At 42.6% G+C, this 19,494-nt stretch overlaps 1 protein-coding gene across 2 annotated transcripts in view; it reads left to right on the top strand.

Moving 5' to 3' along the window:
- The window catches only part of CCDC85C (coiled-coil domain containing 85C), a 110,067-nt gene that overhangs the window by 67,529 nt on the left and 23,044 nt on the right, over positions 1 to 19,494 (top strand). For both annotated transcript variants that reach the window (XM_015631359.3, XM_015631358.3), the window contains exon 3: positions 15,997 to 16,101. In XM_015631359.3, coding sequence (XP_015486845.1) covers positions 15,997 to 16,101 — 105 coding nt within the window. The remainder of the gene's footprint in view (positions 1 to 15,996; positions 16,102 to 19,494) is intronic.

Here is a 19,494-nt window from a genome sequence, read left to right as displayed (position 1 = left end):
CACAGATAGAATTTGGTCTTCTTTTGTTAAAAAAAAAAAAAAAAAAAAAAAAAAAAAGGGAAAACAAAAGTGAATCCTCTGTTATTGTCTGTGGGTGTTTCAGAGGTGTATTAATGCCTCCCTGCAGAGGTCCTTGATCCACCTCTGCTTCTGGGGATGCTGTGAGAGTCCAGCTCTGCCTGTGTCCTTGCTGTAGGATTTTTGTCTTGCTTGCCCATTTACATTGACTTTTATCTTGTTGAAAGATGAGACGGTTGTCAAAGGACAGCCTTGGGAATAGTTGTGTGTGGTGCAGGCTCCCAGCTTTTATTTTGAGATCTTTCTTAAATCTGAACAGACTCTCTAAAGGGGCACTTTTTGCTTGCATCTCCCTTTCAAAGTCTACTCCACGTGCCACTGTGCTTTTGATCACTCATGATGCTTACCTGTCTTTATATAGCAATGTCAAGCAGTGAGAAGAAAACAGCCATTCAGTCTGGTATGTCCTCTGGATCCCCTGTAAAGCACAGCAGTTGCTGTAAACAGGGGCAGTTCTGCTGTATTCAGTAAGGCACTGTCTATTTAAACCCTCAGAAAAGTTACCCTTTTTTTTCTGTTCTTTGCATCCTTTCACTGTTTTTATGTTTTACCATCCTGGCATTTTAAAAGTCTTTTTTTCTATACTTTGCTTTTTACTTCAAGCACCATATTTTACAGTCATTTTGTTTCAGATTCTTCCCAATTATAAGGACTGGAAATAAAAAAGCCCTTTTAGTATTTTTTTTTAAAATGCCTTTGTGCCAGTTTATGTTGTGCTGTTCTTTGCATTTCACCAAATCAGAGAATAGACTGTTCCAGGATCGCAGTTTTAAAACATTCTCATTTAAAAGAAACAAACAAAAATAATAAAGAGCTCTATGTGTACTGAAATTTTAATAACATATTTTGTCAAATGTTATTTTTTTTTCTGAAATACGCATTTTGACCTGACTCTGAGCTTTTTTAAAGATTACTCCTTTCTCCCAGCACACTCATTTGGCATTAGTAGCCATGAAAAAAACTCATAGGGCACCAAGGGGTTAAACCCCCAAAGGGTGCTCAACTCAAGAGCTTTGTAGTTGCTTTATGTATTAATTGATTGCTAATTTGATTTGAACTGCCTGTCTCTCTCCAAACTGTGTCTGAGCTGGTGTCTGGTGGCATGACTTTAATTGGAGCTATTGATAGGTAGATGGTCTGCGTGTGTGCAGTTGGGATGGGCATGGATTCAGGGATGGGCTCAATGTGCCCTTGGCCTAGCCTTGTCCTGCCACAGCCATGCACATTACTCTGTCAGATCTGCCTTAGGAGATCAAGAAAAAGTTGGTAATTAATGGTGAAAATGAATAGGGTCTGCATAGCTGCATGGGCTTTTTGTGTTGGGAGGATGATTAACCCAGTTAATTTTGGGTTGTGAGGGGCTGCTTCAGGCTCATGCCTCAAACCTTCACCTATGTGCTGCCCTGGGTGTGAAGGCTGTGCCTTTTCCTCCACTGTCCTCAGGTGTCACTGTGTTTTGGGCTGTCTTATTACAAATATTTGAATCCAGGAGGGAGGGAAATTACCTTAAAATATCTCTGTGTTCTGGAGAAGGCAAGCCACCTCTCCAGTGGCAGCAGGTACTGATGGCAGCCTGGCTTTGATGTGGTGTGCAGCCCCTGTGTGGTGTCTCAATGGCCCTCCAAAAAGACCAGGATCCAACTTCTTTTAGATCACATCCAGGAGATAACTTTGTTTATTATAAGCAGGGAGTCAACTTTCCTTAGGGCAACAGGACTCTTGAAGCTACCATGGGCTGGCTGAATTCCCTGGGAGTTGAGCTGCATCACCTTCAGTCTGTCATGCTACACACCCACATCTGGATTTTTTTTCTCTTTTAATGAGAAAGATTAGGAAAATCTGTATAGACACAAACTCACATGCATATGTACATATAGCTCCCAGCACCTACCCAGAAAGTATAATCCACTTACTGTGTTTTTTCTTGCTTTGTCTGATTGGAAAGTGTTTAGCTGTTACCATGCGGATCTTGGGATAAGACTCAAGTCAGAAAGGATCCTGGCAAACTTTCTCCTGTTTTGAAAGTTGCCAGGTGATCCTGGCTGTTTGAACTCTGCAGTGCCAAACTGGCTTGTCAACACCAAAGTCACATTTTAACTCAGCTTGGCTTTCTCCCTGGGAGTATTGACTTTGCAATAATATTTGCAGCCTGGTGTCAAGAAGTTCTATCACCAGCGTGCTGAGGAGCAATGAAACCTGACGTCCTAAGTAACAAACAGTGCCTGTGCATTAAGGGATTAACAAATCAGGGGTGGTTATGGAAGTCTTCCTGGCTTCCTTCCAACTGCTAAACATAGAGCTGAAATAGTGCTTCATCCAGAGAAACCTGAGAAAGCCAGCACTGTAAAGGATGTTTGCAAGCTTTATGGCAGGATTTATGTTCCAGTGGCCAGTGAAACAATACCCTTTTGCTGGCTGGTGCATCCTGAGTGAGATTTGCTGCTTTATCTTCCTCAGCATCTCTGGAGTCTTCACTCCATGAAGTGTATGGAGTATGCTGAGAGGTGGTGTCTTTGTAGCCCTTCTGGAATCAAGTTGTTGTAGGGCATCCCCAGCTTGCACTTTTGCTCCTGTTTCCCAACATATCCTTTCTCTATAAACACTTCAGAAGAAAGCCTCAGTGGGACAGGCAAAAGCTCCCCAGCCTGTGCCTGGCAGCTGCTCTGCACGGTACATGTCACCTGCAGCACAGGTGTGCTGGGGTTCACACTCGTGTTTTTCTAGTGAGTTATTTGAACAGGTTAATGGAGAGAGCTTTTCTTGCTCCTGGAGATCAAGAAATACCATCTCACAAGCCTCAGTGCAGTGGGAGGAAAGGAAATGGAGATACGGGTGTTACTGTGATAACCATATATGTGGGTACCATATATGTTTTGACTTAATTTACTTTCTATTGAGGGACACGATTTCCAGTTGGAAAATGATAAGCTTCTGACATTGCTAACCCATCAATACTCCTCACTCTTTCCATTTTCCTTTTTCTGAGGAGAAATGACTCCAGTTTTTAGTTTTTTTGATGCAGTTTATGCTGTGATGTTTTGTGATGTCAGCTAGAAGATCATGCTCTTGAATGGCATCGCTGTGCTGCCAAAATCTCTGGCAGCAATTCTGGTAACCAACAACTTTTCTTGCCCTGGTTTATATTGTCTGGGGAGAGGTTGTAGCAAATGCCACTACCAGAAAAGACCACTCAATCCTGCTTTCCAGTAGGTGGTAGGTGTCTGTGGTTTAGCCACTGTGGCAAAAACCCCACAAAGCCCAGTGAGGATGGTGAAAGCCTTTCTTACAGGTGTAGCTGGTTTCTGGAAGTTTTAGTTGTAGCGTAAAGAAGATGAATGGAAACTCTGAGAAATGTTGGGTGTTGGTTTTGGAGAACTTCATGGGCATCATTTTTGTAGTCTCACATTCTCCAGGGAAGAATTACACTGAGCTCTGCTGTGTGCATGCATTTGGTCTGTGCAACATCATGTGGGTGAAGGCTTAATTTTCCTCTGTGTCTATGTGGGAAATGCCCAGAAGAGCTGGTGTTAGCCTTTAGTGGTGTCTGGTTGACTAGGTGAGGGTACCTTTGATATTGCTAAAATAATCCCTGAGGTGGGAGATCATGTTTGCTTTCCATTCCTCTGAGCTAGAAGTGTCCAAGCACATAATAAACCCCTCAAGCCATTTCACGCTGCCCCTTGAACAAAAAGGAATTTTTAATTGCACACTTTCCCCTTAAGGTTAGAGAGACCTGTATTTACAACATTTAGGAGCTCCAAAGGTCAGTTCTAGGTAGTTTCATAACTAATGCATACATTTAGAAATAATAAGGGTAACAAACTCCTGGCCATTCTTTCACGTTATTTTGCATTTTCAGTTCATTCTGTACACGTGCAAGGATTGAGCACTTTTAGCTAAAACTGAAGTTTATAGGCTGTGTGGACTCATCACTTTTCTCTCTCTTTGTAACTTAAGTACTGTGCACCATGAGCTGGCTGTCAGGGCTCCTTTTGGTTTATAGTCTCTGCTGAGCCATGTCTACCTTTTCCCTGGAGAGCAGGAATGCCAGAGGCATTCTTCTGTTCAGGGATGCTCAGGGCACATTACAGACCTTTGTTGCAAAAATCCCAGCTTTTAACAAAGCAGATGCATTGGGCAGGTGAGGCTCTAAGTAACTGGATGTTTGACAATGAAGTCCTGGTGCCTTTTTCACAGAAAATCTCAAATCCCCTGGTGCAGAGCAGGAACAAAAAATAATCTTCTCTAGGGAGTGACAGCCCTTGAGATTGATGAGGAACATTAGAGTATTTAATTAAAATTGCCAAATACTCTTCAGTAGGACCAGCACTTCACAGCAGTTCAGCTTGCTAGCTGCCTGGGATTTAGAGTATCCTTGGAATATCTTTAGAGCATTCCTAGGAGTTCTTGAAAACTTAGTTCTTAGTCTTACTTTTAAGAAACGGCATGCTAGTCCTGAATTAAAAGAAAGCTGCAGCTGTAGAGTTAATAAAATGGTAGTAGGGAAAGCCTGTAATACTGCTATTAAAACAGAGCTGAGGTGTTTGAGCAAGGAACTTCCATGGGCAGAGCATCTGCAGGCTGCCACAATTCTTGGGCAAATGGGATCTTGGCACAACCATGCACTCAGCAGGCAGTTTCCAATATATTGTTCTGAAGACAAGGGGGGAAGTCTGGACCCCAGGGCCGAAAAGAGCCTGACAGTCCTTAGTACTGCAAAGAACAAAGATGTAAATGCCATTCAGTGGAGAGCCTGATCTCTTCCCAAGGAGTAGGAAAAGAAATTGCCCACAATGTGCTGGCTGGCTGCAGGAGAGTCAGAGTGCAATTTCCTCTGTTGTTTTATTATCAGCCACTTCTGTGCCAAGTCTGCCATTAACAGTTCCTGTTGTAGAGTTGCTACAAGGTCTTAACATTTGGGCCTCTCTGTGAATTGGCTCTGGAGGTTTGTCTGAGGCCATGGCTTGTGCCAGGAGCACTGCACACGCTCACCACGACAGGAACAAAATTACAAACCTGTTTGATTTCCCCAAAGTCTACCTATTGTTTGTGCATGAGGAGGATAAGTATAATTGCTTTAATTTAAGGTCTCACAAGGGAAATTGGATTTTTTTTTTTTTTTTTTTGTAATATGGAGTAACTCAGACATGAAAGCTTTCCAGGCTGTTGGTCTCCATTTAAATTCAGAATACTGAAGGGGATGTGCCCTCAGTTACTCTGTTACCATTTTTATACAGTGTTTCAATGTTTAGCTGCATATTAATTTTAAGTAATTAAAAAGGAGACTTGTATTTGGGGTTACAGCCAAGAATTCCTTTCAAGTCAGAAAGTGAAATCAGTGAGAATTCCTACAGGATTCCACGCATTTTGGAGTACAGTCCTTGAAGAAACAGATCTTCGTGAGACCTTCTCTCTTGAGACCAAAACTTTGATATAGTTTTGAGAGTGCACTGTAATTGCTTACATGTGTAAATGCAAAATATGATAACAGAATCTCTCAAATGTTGCTTCCTTAGTTGTGGAAGCAGAATAATAAAAAAAACCCATAGCATGCAAAACCAATCAATGTCCAAGTGTGTTCCATTTCACCTCCTCCTTTAATGAAATATAATGACAAGACTGATTTGACCAATTTGCTGTCCAATAAGTTGACTTGAGATGTAAGCACTAATATGTACTTATTGAATAAAATGTTTTTCCTCCCCAAATAAACAAATGTACAGCTTTATAGGAGCAGTTCACAATACCTTCAAGCCCTCTAAGGCAGTGGAGTTCCATTTGCTTTGGACAGCAGGAATTTGAGCTGCTACCTACCAAAACAAATATTCTCTCTCATTCATGCACTTCTAGAATGCATGATCAGTGACAGAAGTGAACTTTTGCAACTTGTAATGGAATCTGGGTGGGGTACTGTGTGTTCTGGGGGTTGTCACCTGTGATATCCAGGGATTTTATGAGAATGTAAATAGAGTTCCCTAAAAAACCTAGGAAATACAATTCAAAAGATCTGGATCCAGAAGTCAACTAACAGATAGAGACATACTGGCTTAATTGAGTCTTACAAATTTGAGACCATCATATAATTTCTTGGAACCTGAAACTTTGGAAGGGCTGAAGCTGAATTTCAGTGTTTGAGTGTATGAGAGAGATGCACACATGCAAAGCTCTGTCATGCCCCATTTGTTTCTGTTGTGGGTAAGCAAGAACATTGGGTTTAATGAGGCTCAGTTTAACCTCCAGCTGTGAAATACAGGATTAGTCATATCCTGTGCTTAACCAGCTTTGTAACAATTTCACTAGATTCCACTTTTTTTCTCTGTATGAGGACAGGGCCAGGGAAAAACTCTTAATTGAAGTTAGATCAGGCTATGAAGAAGCAGCTTTTTGTGTCTTTGAAACATGTGGAGAGGTTCAAAGTAGATAGGGTCTCAGTGATCCGTCCATCTGAGAAATACTGAAAAGTGTCTTGAGGGAAAAATATGCAATAACTGCAGAGGCTTAAAAACAGATTTTTGCAATGAGTAAAATGCCAAATTCAAGCCCAGATCAAGAAAAATTCAGAGTCTGACATCTGAAAACAACTTGGGCAACAATGGGAAGGATTTTAATCTTTCATTGCTTTGAGAAAAAAAACACCTCTTTACTCAAAACTGTAAGTTTATGACAAGATTTTCAGTTTTTTGTTTTGTTTTTCATGAAGCCAAAAATGCAAATCTAAATCTTTATAAGAGACTTTAAAAGAATATTCAGGGTATCTCAACAAAGTTGAGACTGGCAGTGATTGATTGTCCCTGACTGCTCGAGTCCTGGTTCAGCAGAGAGCTTGGATCATCCGAGAGGTGCTCCAGAGGAGAGGGGCTCGGGTGCCCAGCAGAGCCCAGAGCCAGCTGGTGCCCAGCATGAGCTAAATCCTGCAAGGGACCTTTGTTGATTTATCAGGAGTGGTTTCAGGTCTTTCTCTCATTCCTGACATCTGTTGTTTTATGGGATGAGGGGAGTGCCTTGAGGGCAGCCCGCAGTGTTGCTGTGGCTGCGGTTTTGGGAGGAGGTGCAGTGGTTCCCTTTAGGCTCCTTGCCTGGAGTGCAGTTGACAGGAGAAAATGAAAGGTGACTCCAGGGGATGGTCCAGGTCTGTGCTTGATACTACACCCAGACCAACATCTGCTTCCCTGGAGGAACTGGGGCAGCATTCTGTAGTTTCTGCACTGGCACCCCTAATGAAGAGCCCTGACCTTTGTTCCAGTGAGCCGTGGTGGGCTCCATTAGTCTGTGGCTCTGAAAGTCGTAGCATGCAAGCCACAGACCAGACTTGGGCTTCTCCAAATGCCAATGGCTATAGCTCCATTTGGCTTTGTTAACTATTGAGCTGCATTTCTATTTGGGTTATAGGCTGTGATACTTGGATCTCTCAGCTGTGCCAGCTCGTATTTCCTCTTGAGCAAAGCCTGCCAGTTGTGTGATGATAATTATACACTGCAATTTGGTTTGAACTGATTATCTGAGTCTCCTGTGAGTTATGGGCTTGATATTTCTCTGCAGATCTAAAACAAGAGGACAAAAATACGGACATTCTTGAATATTAGCAGTCTACTAAAGTTCCCTACCTCAGTTGCTATAGAGAATGGAGAGGTTTGAAACCTGCAATGTTTTTATATCCTGTACCATACTGAGATACTAATAAAAATCTTTTTCCAATAATGATTTTACATGGTAAAATCTGCTAAGCCTCTTACTGACTCTCTCCTGCCTTTCCCAAAGTTTCAGCTTCCCCAAAAACCAGAGAATTCCAGTTATCACCAATGTATCCAGGTGAAATCTGGTTGCCCCTCCAGCTTCTATGAATACGGATCACGATGTGAGGGGGAAGTCAGAGCCTAGGCCAAAGTGAGGATCCTTATCCCTGTGTTACATTTGTGAATGGCTGAGATCCAGCCATGGCACAATGCCCAAATGCATTTCCAATTCTGCATAAACTACTAAAAATGGATTTTACTGATGGATCTGGCTGAGGCTGTGCCTGTGACCTGCTGGCTGAATGCTGAGGAGGGAATCAGGAGGTGTCTTGACAGACCCTTTTCCTCTAAAACCTTTGTCACCAGTTCAAGTGATCCCCAGATGTGCTGCATGTACAACAGGGATATGAACCAGTGTAAAGGAATTTAATCTCTCCTGTTACAGAAAGCTCATATTATTGCATGACATGAAAGATGTTAAATAGTTTTAATCTCATCCCTTTTTTTTTTTCCTTATTTGCAGAGTTCTTTCCAAATCAAATACGTTGATTTTTTTATTGCACTCTTATGTGTGTGATTTCTGACTTGCCTGATAAATGCTGCTGAAGCTAATGGGAGTCTTCACATATACTTAAAGTCAGATATGTGCTTTGCTGGGCTTATTTTTGCTTGAATGTCTTGTAGTGATAACTGCAATTACTGAACCTTAATTCAATTATTTGCTAGCTTCACACAGTGAAATTGCCCATCCCTCAGATTCCTGGTGTGTGAGACACTAAAACATGGATTAATGAGATAAGGGGGAAATGTTTGTGCAAGGTCATGTGGTAGGGGATGTTCTCTGGTGCCTGACAAGGCCAATCACTTGTGGTGCTGTCATGAGAAACAGGGGCCACTGCCCTGATGCCCCTGAGAGCTGTGCAAGGCAGGTGCTTTGCACCACCTCCTGCACCTTTTTTGAGATGTGTTTCTGTTTGGCTTTAGCTCAGCAAAATATCTCTGCTCTGCTGTGATACCCAAGGCTACCTTGGGCCGGGTTTTTGTTGGAGCTGCAGGCTCTGATGGTGGTGTTGACCCGCAGGTGTGGTTAAATGTAGCTGTGAACAAGAGTAAGGTGACCAAGCTTTACCAACTGTTTGGGGGGATCACTGTGCTCTGAATCTGGATAGTGAGATATTTATGTTTGTGCAGATGGGTTCTGCAAGGCTTCATTCATGAGTATAGCGAAAGGGATTGAAGCTGAAATAATGATATTGTTATGATACTTACCAAATGCTGCATGTAAGACCATGTGGTCACCTGTGGTAGAGTTTTTTTCCAAGAGGATAAAATAACTTTATTTCTGTTAAGTTTCCACATGTATAATGTTCTTCTGTTCCCTTCTAGCTGGCTGACTGCAACAGCTTGCCACGAAATTTCAGTAAGGTAGAGAGGGCTAGTGCATCCACGAGCAGCTTTTTGGAACTGGGGAGCTGCCTTTTAATACTGCTGCTGGTTGTTTAGGGCTCTAATTGCTTATTCTTTCTCTTGCTAATGTTGGTGATTTCCATTTTTTCATAACCTGAATGTATTAAATATGCCATTAATTCATTTTTATTTCCATCTTGTACGATGCAAAATACATTGGTTAGTAAATATCTGTGTTTTGGCCAAGTTCAAGTCAATGCCATTTGCCTGCATGAGAAGTGTGCACTTCTAAATTGCTACAGGAAATAACAGAGAAAGGTTTTGAGCTAAACCCTCCATTTAATTACTCAGTTGCAAACAATGGGTTGTTGAGTGTCAAAATTGAGGCAGTTTCAACTACTGGAACAATTATGGTTTAGAATATTGTTGCTGGTAGGTTAAGAATTTATATTGCAGTGACAGACAAATAATCCAGGTAATGGGCAGTGCAAGAGTACATAAAGATGAAGGCAGCCTGACATACTGGGCTGAAATAAAGCCTTCTGTGTTTGTTGTTTTGTTTTTTTTTTCCTCTTCACAAATGTATATAATCAAAAGCCAAGCTCTCAACAGAGTTTTCCATCTAACATCCAAGATTTATGGTGTGAAACTAAAATCTGAAGTAAGAATGATTTATATATATATATATATATATATATATATACATATATATATACTTTTCTTTCCCATATAGAGAGTTACCCACATCATAAGCCAAAATCCTTATGGGCTTTCATGGTCAGACTGTGATGCCCTTGCCCTGTTGCTGAGGACCAAGTTCACTCTGATGTTTAAATGATGGCTGAAGGAAATCCTGTGCTTTGTAAAAGGGGAGGGAGCTACTGAAAAATGAAAATTGCATGTCTGTCAGAGGGCTGGGTGATGGTGTGGCATAATAATTTGTTCAAAGAAAATCGTCTGAACTGGTGTCAATAAGGGGATGTTTCTCTTGTCAATATTGAGTTCCTTGCAGTATTCTTTCCCATCTAGCTGCATTTCATGCTGTTACATAATTTCTTCTAAAGTTACGTTGAAAGCAGATATAATATTAATACATTTAAGTGGTGCAGTATGTAATCTGCTGTCTCTTGAGCTTAGTGCAAGTGGGTCTGCTTTGTAGGAAAATGAAGCTGATTATTATAAACCCTCGGAAATGACAGCCCTTTGGGAAGTCTGCTGTCAGTGACTCGTGTATGCTTGATTCTCTGTGTTCTGGACACTTTTTGCCATCCCTTTATATTCTCCAGATGTAAACAAAAAGGGCCTCCCCACCTTCTGTTCGGTGCTTTGTTGTGTGTGCTTTTAAAATGACTTGTGAACCAGGAGAGAAAGTTTTGACAATGCAAGGGGTTAGAAATGGGTTTCAAGGAGGTGAGGAGAGCTGTGGTCCTCAGGTGACTCCAGACCTGTCCCTGCTGCCCTGCAGCAGAAGGATGTGGGTCTTTATCACATCTACCAAGGTCCAGGGGTGCCTCAGATATGCTCAGGCACAGAATGCCCATGTTTAGACATCCCAAGTTGCTCCCAAATGACCCCACAGCCCATGGGGAGAAGGGAAGCTGTGACCCTTTGTGAAAGCTTTAGTGTTTCCACAGGGCACAGGGTCAACCTGATCATTTATGATTAAATACTTTTTTTAACCTCTTTTCAGCCTTCATCTGTTACAACTTATGCAAAATGAGAAAAAAGTGTTTTCAATTAAAAGCTTCTTATGTAACAACCCTGTTTTGAATGCTAATTCATGAATTACTGGGAGCTGACAGTGCTGCTTCTTAATTTTCCTCGGTCACTTCAGAACATAATTCTAATTGAAATCGTTTTTTGCTAATCTCTCATAAATGCTGAGAACTTTCTGTCAAGTAAATTTCTGCCTTTCTCTATTTAATTTATGTTAAGAACAGTCCATTTTGTTGCATCAAAGTATTTCAGAATTAAATATTTTTCTTCTTTTTTTCTCCCTTCTAGCAGAAGTAACACTGAAGGGTAACAGAAAAGATAATTTGTCTGACTTGTCTCTCTTTTCAACACTTTATCTTCACAGTTGGTCCAACATGGCCGCAACACTGACCTGAATTTACTGGGCAGAAACGGAAAGGAAAATAAATGTTTCTTTGTAGTACTTTGACCTTAAAATACCACAAACGCTATCCATCTTCTTGTGTTATTTGTGTTATTTTTCAATTGAACCACTCAGCACAGCGGGTCAAAAAGTCAGAGGCCACCATTTCTTTTCTTTGCTAGCAGGACAGAAAGCTTTGATAGGAACAAGTGTTTGCTGCTTTTTCATTGTTTTGTCTTGGGTTTTTTGGGTTTTTTTAAATGTAATTTTAGTCTTTGGTAAGCACCAAGACTTTAATTTCTATCTCAAACGTTTAAAATTATACATTATTTGTTATGGAAAATACCAATTTTCCACCCATCAAATTGCCTCTGTAATCAAATTGCTTCTGTTTTCTACACAGAAGAAAGTTGGGTTTGCAGTCTATTTTTACTAAAAAACTTGATTCGTTGGCTCTACTCTTTTCTCATTGGTAGCAGCCCAAACTCCCTCCCCTTGGGAGAGGCATGCCTGTGTCCATTTGGGCTGGCAAAGGCCTTGGGGTTTGCTCCAAGAATGGTATCTTCTGGGGTCACGCTGAAGTCCTGCCCAGTTGAAAAATTTATCAGTAAATGTTGTGTCGTTTTTTCTGAGTATTGAGGAGTGATGGTGTGGGGATGCCTGCTGTGGGGTGTCAGTGCTGGCAGTGTGTGGCACACTTTGTGCTGCAGGTGCTGGCTCTGCAGCCTTGTCCCCATGCTCATCAGCTGGGAGGGGAGGCAGTGCCCTGGACAGAAGTGCTGAGCTGGACCGAGGGCAGGCCTTGCACTTTTGTACCACTGTGAAAGTCAGGACTTGCTTGTTTGTTTGTTTGTTTGTTTGAACAATGGATTAAACTAGGGTTTGAAAAATATCCACAGTAAGAGAGCAAGAGCCACTCTGGAGTAGTCAGTGGGCAGTTGTTGGTGTTTGCTGGTGACAAGTGTGTGAGTCTCCTGAGCTCTCACTTGGTCTCCTTTGCTGTGTCCCTCCTTCTGTCTCTGCTCCTCAGCTAAGGAAACTTTTCCAATAAGTTCAGTTGAGACTGTGTGCTCCCATGGAGTTTTAGTTCAGAAGAAAGTGACTTTGCTGATATATTCCTTGAAACTCCAGAAATGTGAAGTGATTTTACCTGAAGGATAATTTATTATAGATATGTTGCCCATTAGTTGAGATAATCTCCAGCAATGATGATGAACAGAGATGATCAGGGATTCTACTTTTAAAATGTCTTTCTGACTAGAAAAGCAATTTGGGATCCACTTACATCTCAGTAATGAAAATTGGGTAAGGTAATAAGAGATTTCATTTTGTGAGTGAATTGACAATGCAAATACCAGGATTTTTAATTTAGGTTTAAGTGGAGTAATGGCTACTCATTCTGATGCATCATTAGACATATTGCTTTTTAATGAGGGATTCACTTTCTTTCCCTGGTTAGCTCTAACACTGATAGCAAAGCCCAAGGAATGTGCAAATGTTTAGGGAGGTCTGTTGAATATGTGTCACTGCACCATTTTAATTTTAAAAAAGAAGTTTTCTTTTCATAGAAAGTTTTCTTTCTATGGTAAAAAACCCACACATTTGCTTTTAGTACAGGGAAGATAAGTAGTGCAGGGCTGTGATTGGTAGCCTGTTGTAAAAAAACACAAGCAATTAAAGTAAGATAAGTAAATTCTAGAAAATACAAAAGGAAAATTGCATGGAGTGGAGGGCTCATGAAAGGGACTGGCTTTATGACAGACAGTGGGAGGAAAAAGTTTACTCTGCCCATCTCTGACACGGATGTCTTATAAATAATGGCAAGTGAAGGCTGGTTTTGCCCTAACAAACCCACTCTCCTCCAAACACCTTGTTCCTCTTCTGGGTAGATCTCTGCTCAGCATTTTTATTTCTTAGATGTCTTTTCTTTTTCATGTCCTTTTTTTTTTTCTATTTTTCCTTTCTGTTCTTTAATTAAGAGCTTGTTTTGATGTTCATTGAACTCAGTGGGAATCTTTCCATCAAATTGAATGCATTAGGTCAGATTGGTAATCAGCAGCCACTGAAACAACATAACAATAGTTTTGTCACACACTAGTGCAGTCTTAAATAGGATTTGCCTTAAAAAAAGCAATAGAACGAATCCATTATAAACACTTGTTAGAGCAGAGTTTTGACTGTATCTGTGTATTTACCAACACAATTTCAACAAATTTAGGCCAAATTGAAATTATTGCAGACTTTTTTCTCCAGGCAGGAGCATAGGGCAGTTAATTAAATCAATTTTAACTAACGTATATTAGCGACAGCAGTGTGATACTGGGTGTTGTCTGGACTTGGGTTTGGTTGTCTTCCTTCTTTAGCTAGGCAAAGCATTTTAATTTTCTGTGAAGACAAGCTGTAATGTGATGAAACCATGGGGAATCCAATGTAGACCAACCCATTTAGATTTGGGGGCAAGACAGCAAATATTACTGGGATGCAAACAAATGTCCACCAATTCTCTTTCTCAGGCCTGTTTTTACGTTTCTGGTGCCCCACAATCATGTGGCATCCTGCAGGTCTCAGTGTGGTTTGCAAAAGTCTGGGTGATCCGTGGGCTCTGAACTGCTGAGGCAACACACGCTCTTCTGGAGCAGAGACTTCAAGGAGATTGGCCACCTCTGAGGTCTGCAGCACAAAGATACAACCTCACTTTTTGGTTCTGCTGTTTCACTCTGCTTTTCCCTTGGCCACACAAGTGCCCCTTCACCACGGATATCAGGGAAGAGTGCCTGAGCTGACAGCTGACAGGAGTGGGTAGTGAGTGTCAGGACTGCTCCAGGAGGTCTCCACGCACACTCGAGAGTGGAGAAGAGGTTGCACACAGCAGGGCTGTGGGAGCACAGGCAGCCAAGGTGAAATCCTTTCAGGAGAACCACCAAGAGACTTCACATGCCTGGGACACTGCCAGTAAACTAAGAGTCTTCTTATCATCTTCCTTTGTGACCTGCTAACCTTTCTTTGACATGATATACCTCCCAGGAATAGTGGAAACTCCATTTTGCGGCAGTCACTTTTCAGCTTCAGAAGGAGTTATCTCCTTCAGATCTCTCTCTCTCTCTGACTCTCTGTTGTGAAATGTGAAAGAAATACAGGGCACATCTTCTCTCTTTGTAAATTCAGGGGAATCCCAGGTATCTGATATGCTGAACTCATTGTGTATCACTTGCTTCCATGTGAGACACAACAGTTCCCAGCAGATTGGGTCATACAGGACTAGAATCCATTTCTCATTATGGCTTTCTTGAGAACTGCCCTTCTCTTCACAGCTTATAAAAGGAAAGTTGATAGGGTGAGGACTCCAGAATGGTTGTGAGAGCATTGGGTCACTGTAGAAATTTTAACCTAAGAAGACAGCATTTTGAAATAAAACCAAAGCTAAATGTCAACTAAAACAGGCCATGTATACAAGAAGATATTTCTGACAGTGATAGAAAATAATGTGTCCACTTAGAGTGCACCAATTCTTCTCTTTGAGCATGAAATGGAAATGAACTTTCAATATTTCCAGAGATCTGTGCATGACAACGCTCTCCGAAGTCTCCATTATGTTCAGGCCTCTGGGTTACTGTGGGATTTTTATATACAATTGAGTTGATTTATGAGAATTCCTGTTAAATTTTATTGCTCCAGTGACTTTTCTTTGGTTCTTTTGAAGTAGAAAACATTTCTATAGCAAATGGGAATTGAAAGTCTTAATGGAGCATAAAAATCTGAAAGGTCATGATTTTTTAGCTTTAAAATAGAGGACAGTGCACTGCTTGATACTCTTAAAAATATGAAAAGTTAATGAGGATGCTTATTGGTGATAAAGATAGAATCTTCTCCCAGACCTTTGATTTTGGCAAATTGTGACAAACACAGCACTTGCAAATTGGCTTTTCCTGGGTGCATTTTATAAATGATAAACACTTCTCATTCTTCACATTTCAAGATCACAGAGAGAGTTAAAAACACAAGGCAGAAACTTTGTCCCAGGGAAATTATTCAGTACTCCTAACACCCAGTGCTCCTTCCCCTGTGAGTGCAGACTATTGACTGTATTTATCTGGCTTTCAGGGTCATGTAGACTACCTTCATTTATTTGGCTATAGTTAAGACCTGTAGGTGCAAGCAAATTTGTAGCCACATAAGAAACTGTTTCTGTCACCACACATTTTGCAAGCTTAGGTGAATCATAGGAGCACTGTTTACAAGCCCTTAATCTAGAAAATGTCTCCTGGGTTTTTTTGGTGGTTTTTTTTTTGGTTGGTTGGTTTGTTTGTTTGGGGTTTGTGGATTTTTTGCTGCTTTTGATTTAATCCCAAGTCTTAAAAATATTTTTTTATGTGCTTCTTAACAAATGTTTTTATTGAGCATGTAGGAACTTAGGTGAAACAAAAATTCTTTCCTGCTGTATTACTTACTGTAACAGAGCTTGAGCAGTTCACCTCCAGCTGCTTGCAGGTGTTTTCTCTAGGACTGGACATGGAAAAAGCATTTTATTACGGTGTTCACTGTCACTGTTGGTGCAGGGAGAAGTGATGAGAACAGGTCAGGGGACAGATGCGGTCATGGGAAAAGCCAGGACATCAGGAGAGGCACAGCTTTCTTTTTTCTCATTAATATGGACTGTCCTGTTTTCTGTTGTCCTTGCAGCAGTCCAGCACAGGCGACCTGAGGACTCTGAGGAAAGGATTGTCCCCGTACCACTCTGAGTCACAGCTCTCGTCACTGCCACAGTACCAAGACGCCCTGCAAAACGTAAGAGATATTTCCTTACTGTACAGGCAGAGCCATGGGTTTCCCCAAAAGTGGGCACAACTGGAGGGGACAGTGAAGATTTACAGGGAGCTCTCCCAAGTGATTCTTCGCCCTGAAGCTGGTGTTGCCAAAACCTGCAGATGCTGGGAGGATGGGGAGCCTCTGGAACATTAGTCTTTGCTTGAATTTAGTTCACCCCAGCACGGGTTTTCAGTCAACTGACAGTCACTGTTGTGAACCTTTTCAAGCTAGGGTGAGTCTCATTACACCTGCACCTTCTTGGTAAATGCCCTGTGCCTGCAGTGAAAAAGCTGGTTGTGGATGGAGCTTGCCAGGTGTATGGCAGGGCGTGGACAGGGTTGTTTAGTAAGTTCTTAGGTTTTTCTGTATCACAAATGAGGTTTGTGTTTCCTAAGATGTGCCTGCATTGCTTCTCAAACCACAGAAGAATCTTGACTAAAGCCTCTTGCATAAGATGGAATCAGTGCTGCTGTGCCTGGGCACCCATGTGCCAGGCAGGGCTGAGGATCCTGAGCTCTGCCAGATGTTTCCCTTGCTGCTTGGGCCTCTGCCTTTGCATGGTGATATTGTTTTCCAGATTACAGGAAGAGCATAGAAACAGTCAGAGAGTCCTGGTGGGAGTGGGCTGAGAGTGTTATAAATGTGAGCAAATTCCTGATGGCAGCACAGCTGGAGAACCTCCCATGTCTGGGACATGCTCCATGTCTGGGACACTGGTCAGCAGAGCTGCATGTCCTGTAGGACCAGGCGTGTGTTGGCTGCTTGATTGGGAAATAGTAATTCTGTAGATTTAGTGTATTTCTAACAGCTGTAAAGAAGGGCACAATAATGATTTAATAAAGTTTGCATAAATAAAACCCAAGTATGGAAGCATATCTCCTTCCTATCTCTGCTAAATGGCAGGATGGATAGATGGAGATGCTTCAATCAAAAAAAGAAGATAAAAATGTGAATATTCAGTTTTCTAACTTTGTGCCCCATGTATAAAGACAGGAGACTTTATAGGGAGTGCAGAGAGACTTGAACCTGGAGATGTTTGTCTGGCTGTGCCAGCCTTACAGTTTTGGAGATTTTGCTTTGCTTCTCTGGTGCTTAGACTTTTGATCCCCAGCTTTGTTCCAGCTTGGCGACACTCAGCCCGTGCTGGTTGCCCCAAGGACTGCTGCTACTCATGATTTTACGTTTATCTTGTCAGTCAGGCTAGGATACATCCAGCAGCTCTCTGCAGAGGAGCTGTGCTGGGATGGGAGCTGGCAGGAGAGTTTTCTGCTTGAGCATTGGCCCCAGCATTTCAGTGGGCCTATGTGAGGGCTGGTGGCAGATGGTCCTGCCTGCTGGAGCCCTTCCTGGCTACTTGTCCCTGTTTTCTCTGCTTCCTCAAGGAAGAGATGGCACCTGGCATTTATGGAGAGGCCTGGATGCTGTGTGACATTCACTTTCATCTGTCACCCTAGCTGTGTTCCACCTTCTTTGCAGGAAGCTGATAGAGAAAAAATGAAAACAGCTTTGGATCCAAATTCACATTGCCTGAGATGCTTATGTAGCCATTTATTTACTTATTCCTACCAAAATCCCTTTGGTTTGTGGTTTGACGTGACGCACTGTGACAAAGGACAGTGATCACAAATTCATGCAAATGTTTTTGAATGACTTGAGCATGCTCAGAAGTGGACATTTAGATGTACCTGGGCTTTTGTGTGGCTTTTTTTCATAGACAGCAGGCATGGGTGTATGAAAAATCATTCTTCTATGTGCCTGCACAAGCTTCATGTGTGTGAGTGATGGACAGTTGGTGTCAGCTCCAACATCCGTTCAGGGTTTCATCATTGGCACTGCCCGTGCAAATCTTTGGGAAGTTCCTCAGCACATCCCTCACTGTCACACAGGTAACACACCAGCTCTCCAGGGCTCTGACATACCCCAGTTAATGACACAGCTGGGTGTTTCCAATGTGTCCTGGATCAGGGACACCTGTGCACACTCCAGATGCAGAAGCAAAAGAGACAGTTGCACTGTGCGTTGGGCTTCATGCGCATGGATAATTATGGATTTGCTCTGTAGATGCAGTGGGAGTGGGTACCAAAAATCCAGGAACAGCAGTCCTTGGGATTATCTGGCCTACAAGACCCTGGCCTTTGCAAGGGAAGGTGTGATATATCTATTAGCTTGAACTGATAGCAGAGTGATCAGTCTTTCCAACTCTGGGAACTGCCACCCAGCATAATTTCATGGAGTACTAGAGCTCCCTGTGTCCTTTGGGAGGTGAGGGTGATTTCCTCCAGCTTGGACTCATGAGAGGAGGCAGCAACAAGCTCCTGATGGGACCTGCCATTTCCCTGGGATGAGACTAAGCTGGATAGGCTGGCTCAAATTTTCTCATTGCCAGCAGCCTCCAGAGCTGCTCAGTCCCACGTAAGTTGGTGTCCCAGGCATGAGAGCTGTCTTTGAGGTGCCTGTCAGCCGTGCACTGCTGAGGACTCCGTGCCCACCTGGCATCTGGGAGTCATGGTTTAACTGCAGCTGGCAACTAAACCCCACCCAGCTGCTTGCTCACTCCCCCCACATCCAGGGGGACATCCAAGACCTTGCAGCACAGCTGAGGATGCACGTAGAGGCTGAGGCCCAGAGCTTGCACCTCTCTTTTCTTTGGCCTCTTCAGGGGTGCTCTGGCTGCCATGTGGACACTTGTTCCCTGCAGACTTTCATGTACCTGCCTGCTGCCCTGTGGCCGTGCCACAGGCCCATGTCAGTGCCCAGGATGAGAAGGTGACCTGAGGGCTGCTTATGGTCCAAAGGCTGAAGGTACCATCACCTTGAGAAGCTCATAAACCTGCTGCCTGGAGGAACCATTTATGCACAGTGGCAAAGAACACCATCATTAAATATGAACCAGCTTCTTGCTAGCAGTTGGAGCTAGCCTGGCTGGCTTAGACTTAAAATCTGCTAGCAGTGTTCATGTGATTTATAATGGGAATTCTGCCTTTGGTGGGAGTAATGTAGAGATTTGTAATGGATATACTAAGGCCAGTGTGGATGGAGTGTGGGTGGAAAAGTGTGTGAAAACTCCAGCAGGGATTCTAGAGGAAGGGATGCTTTGACCTGTGCTGATGGCCAAAGACGTGACTGGCAGCAACCAAGTGGGTAAACACCACAGGATGTGTGGTTTGTGTCAGGACTGGGAGGTCTGTGCTGTGATAAGGCCACAGCACAGATGGCTCATCAGCAGAGGACTGCTTCCCTGATAACGGGAGCAGTGTCACACCATGATGTTTCTTCCTGTGGTTCCAAGAGGAAGGAGTAGATAAGATGACCAAAGTGATGGAAAGGAGGCAACAGGCAGCAGCTTTCCTAGGGTTTTTGGAGGGTGAGTAA

This window comes from Parus major, chromosome 5 (genome assembly GCF_001522545.3).
Source record: "Parus major isolate Abel chromosome 5, Parus_major1.1, whole genome shotgun sequence".
Taxonomy (NCBI): Eukaryota; Metazoa; Chordata; class Aves; order Passeriformes; family Paridae; genus Parus; species Parus major.
This window is presented reverse-complemented; position numbering and strand designations above follow the sequence as displayed.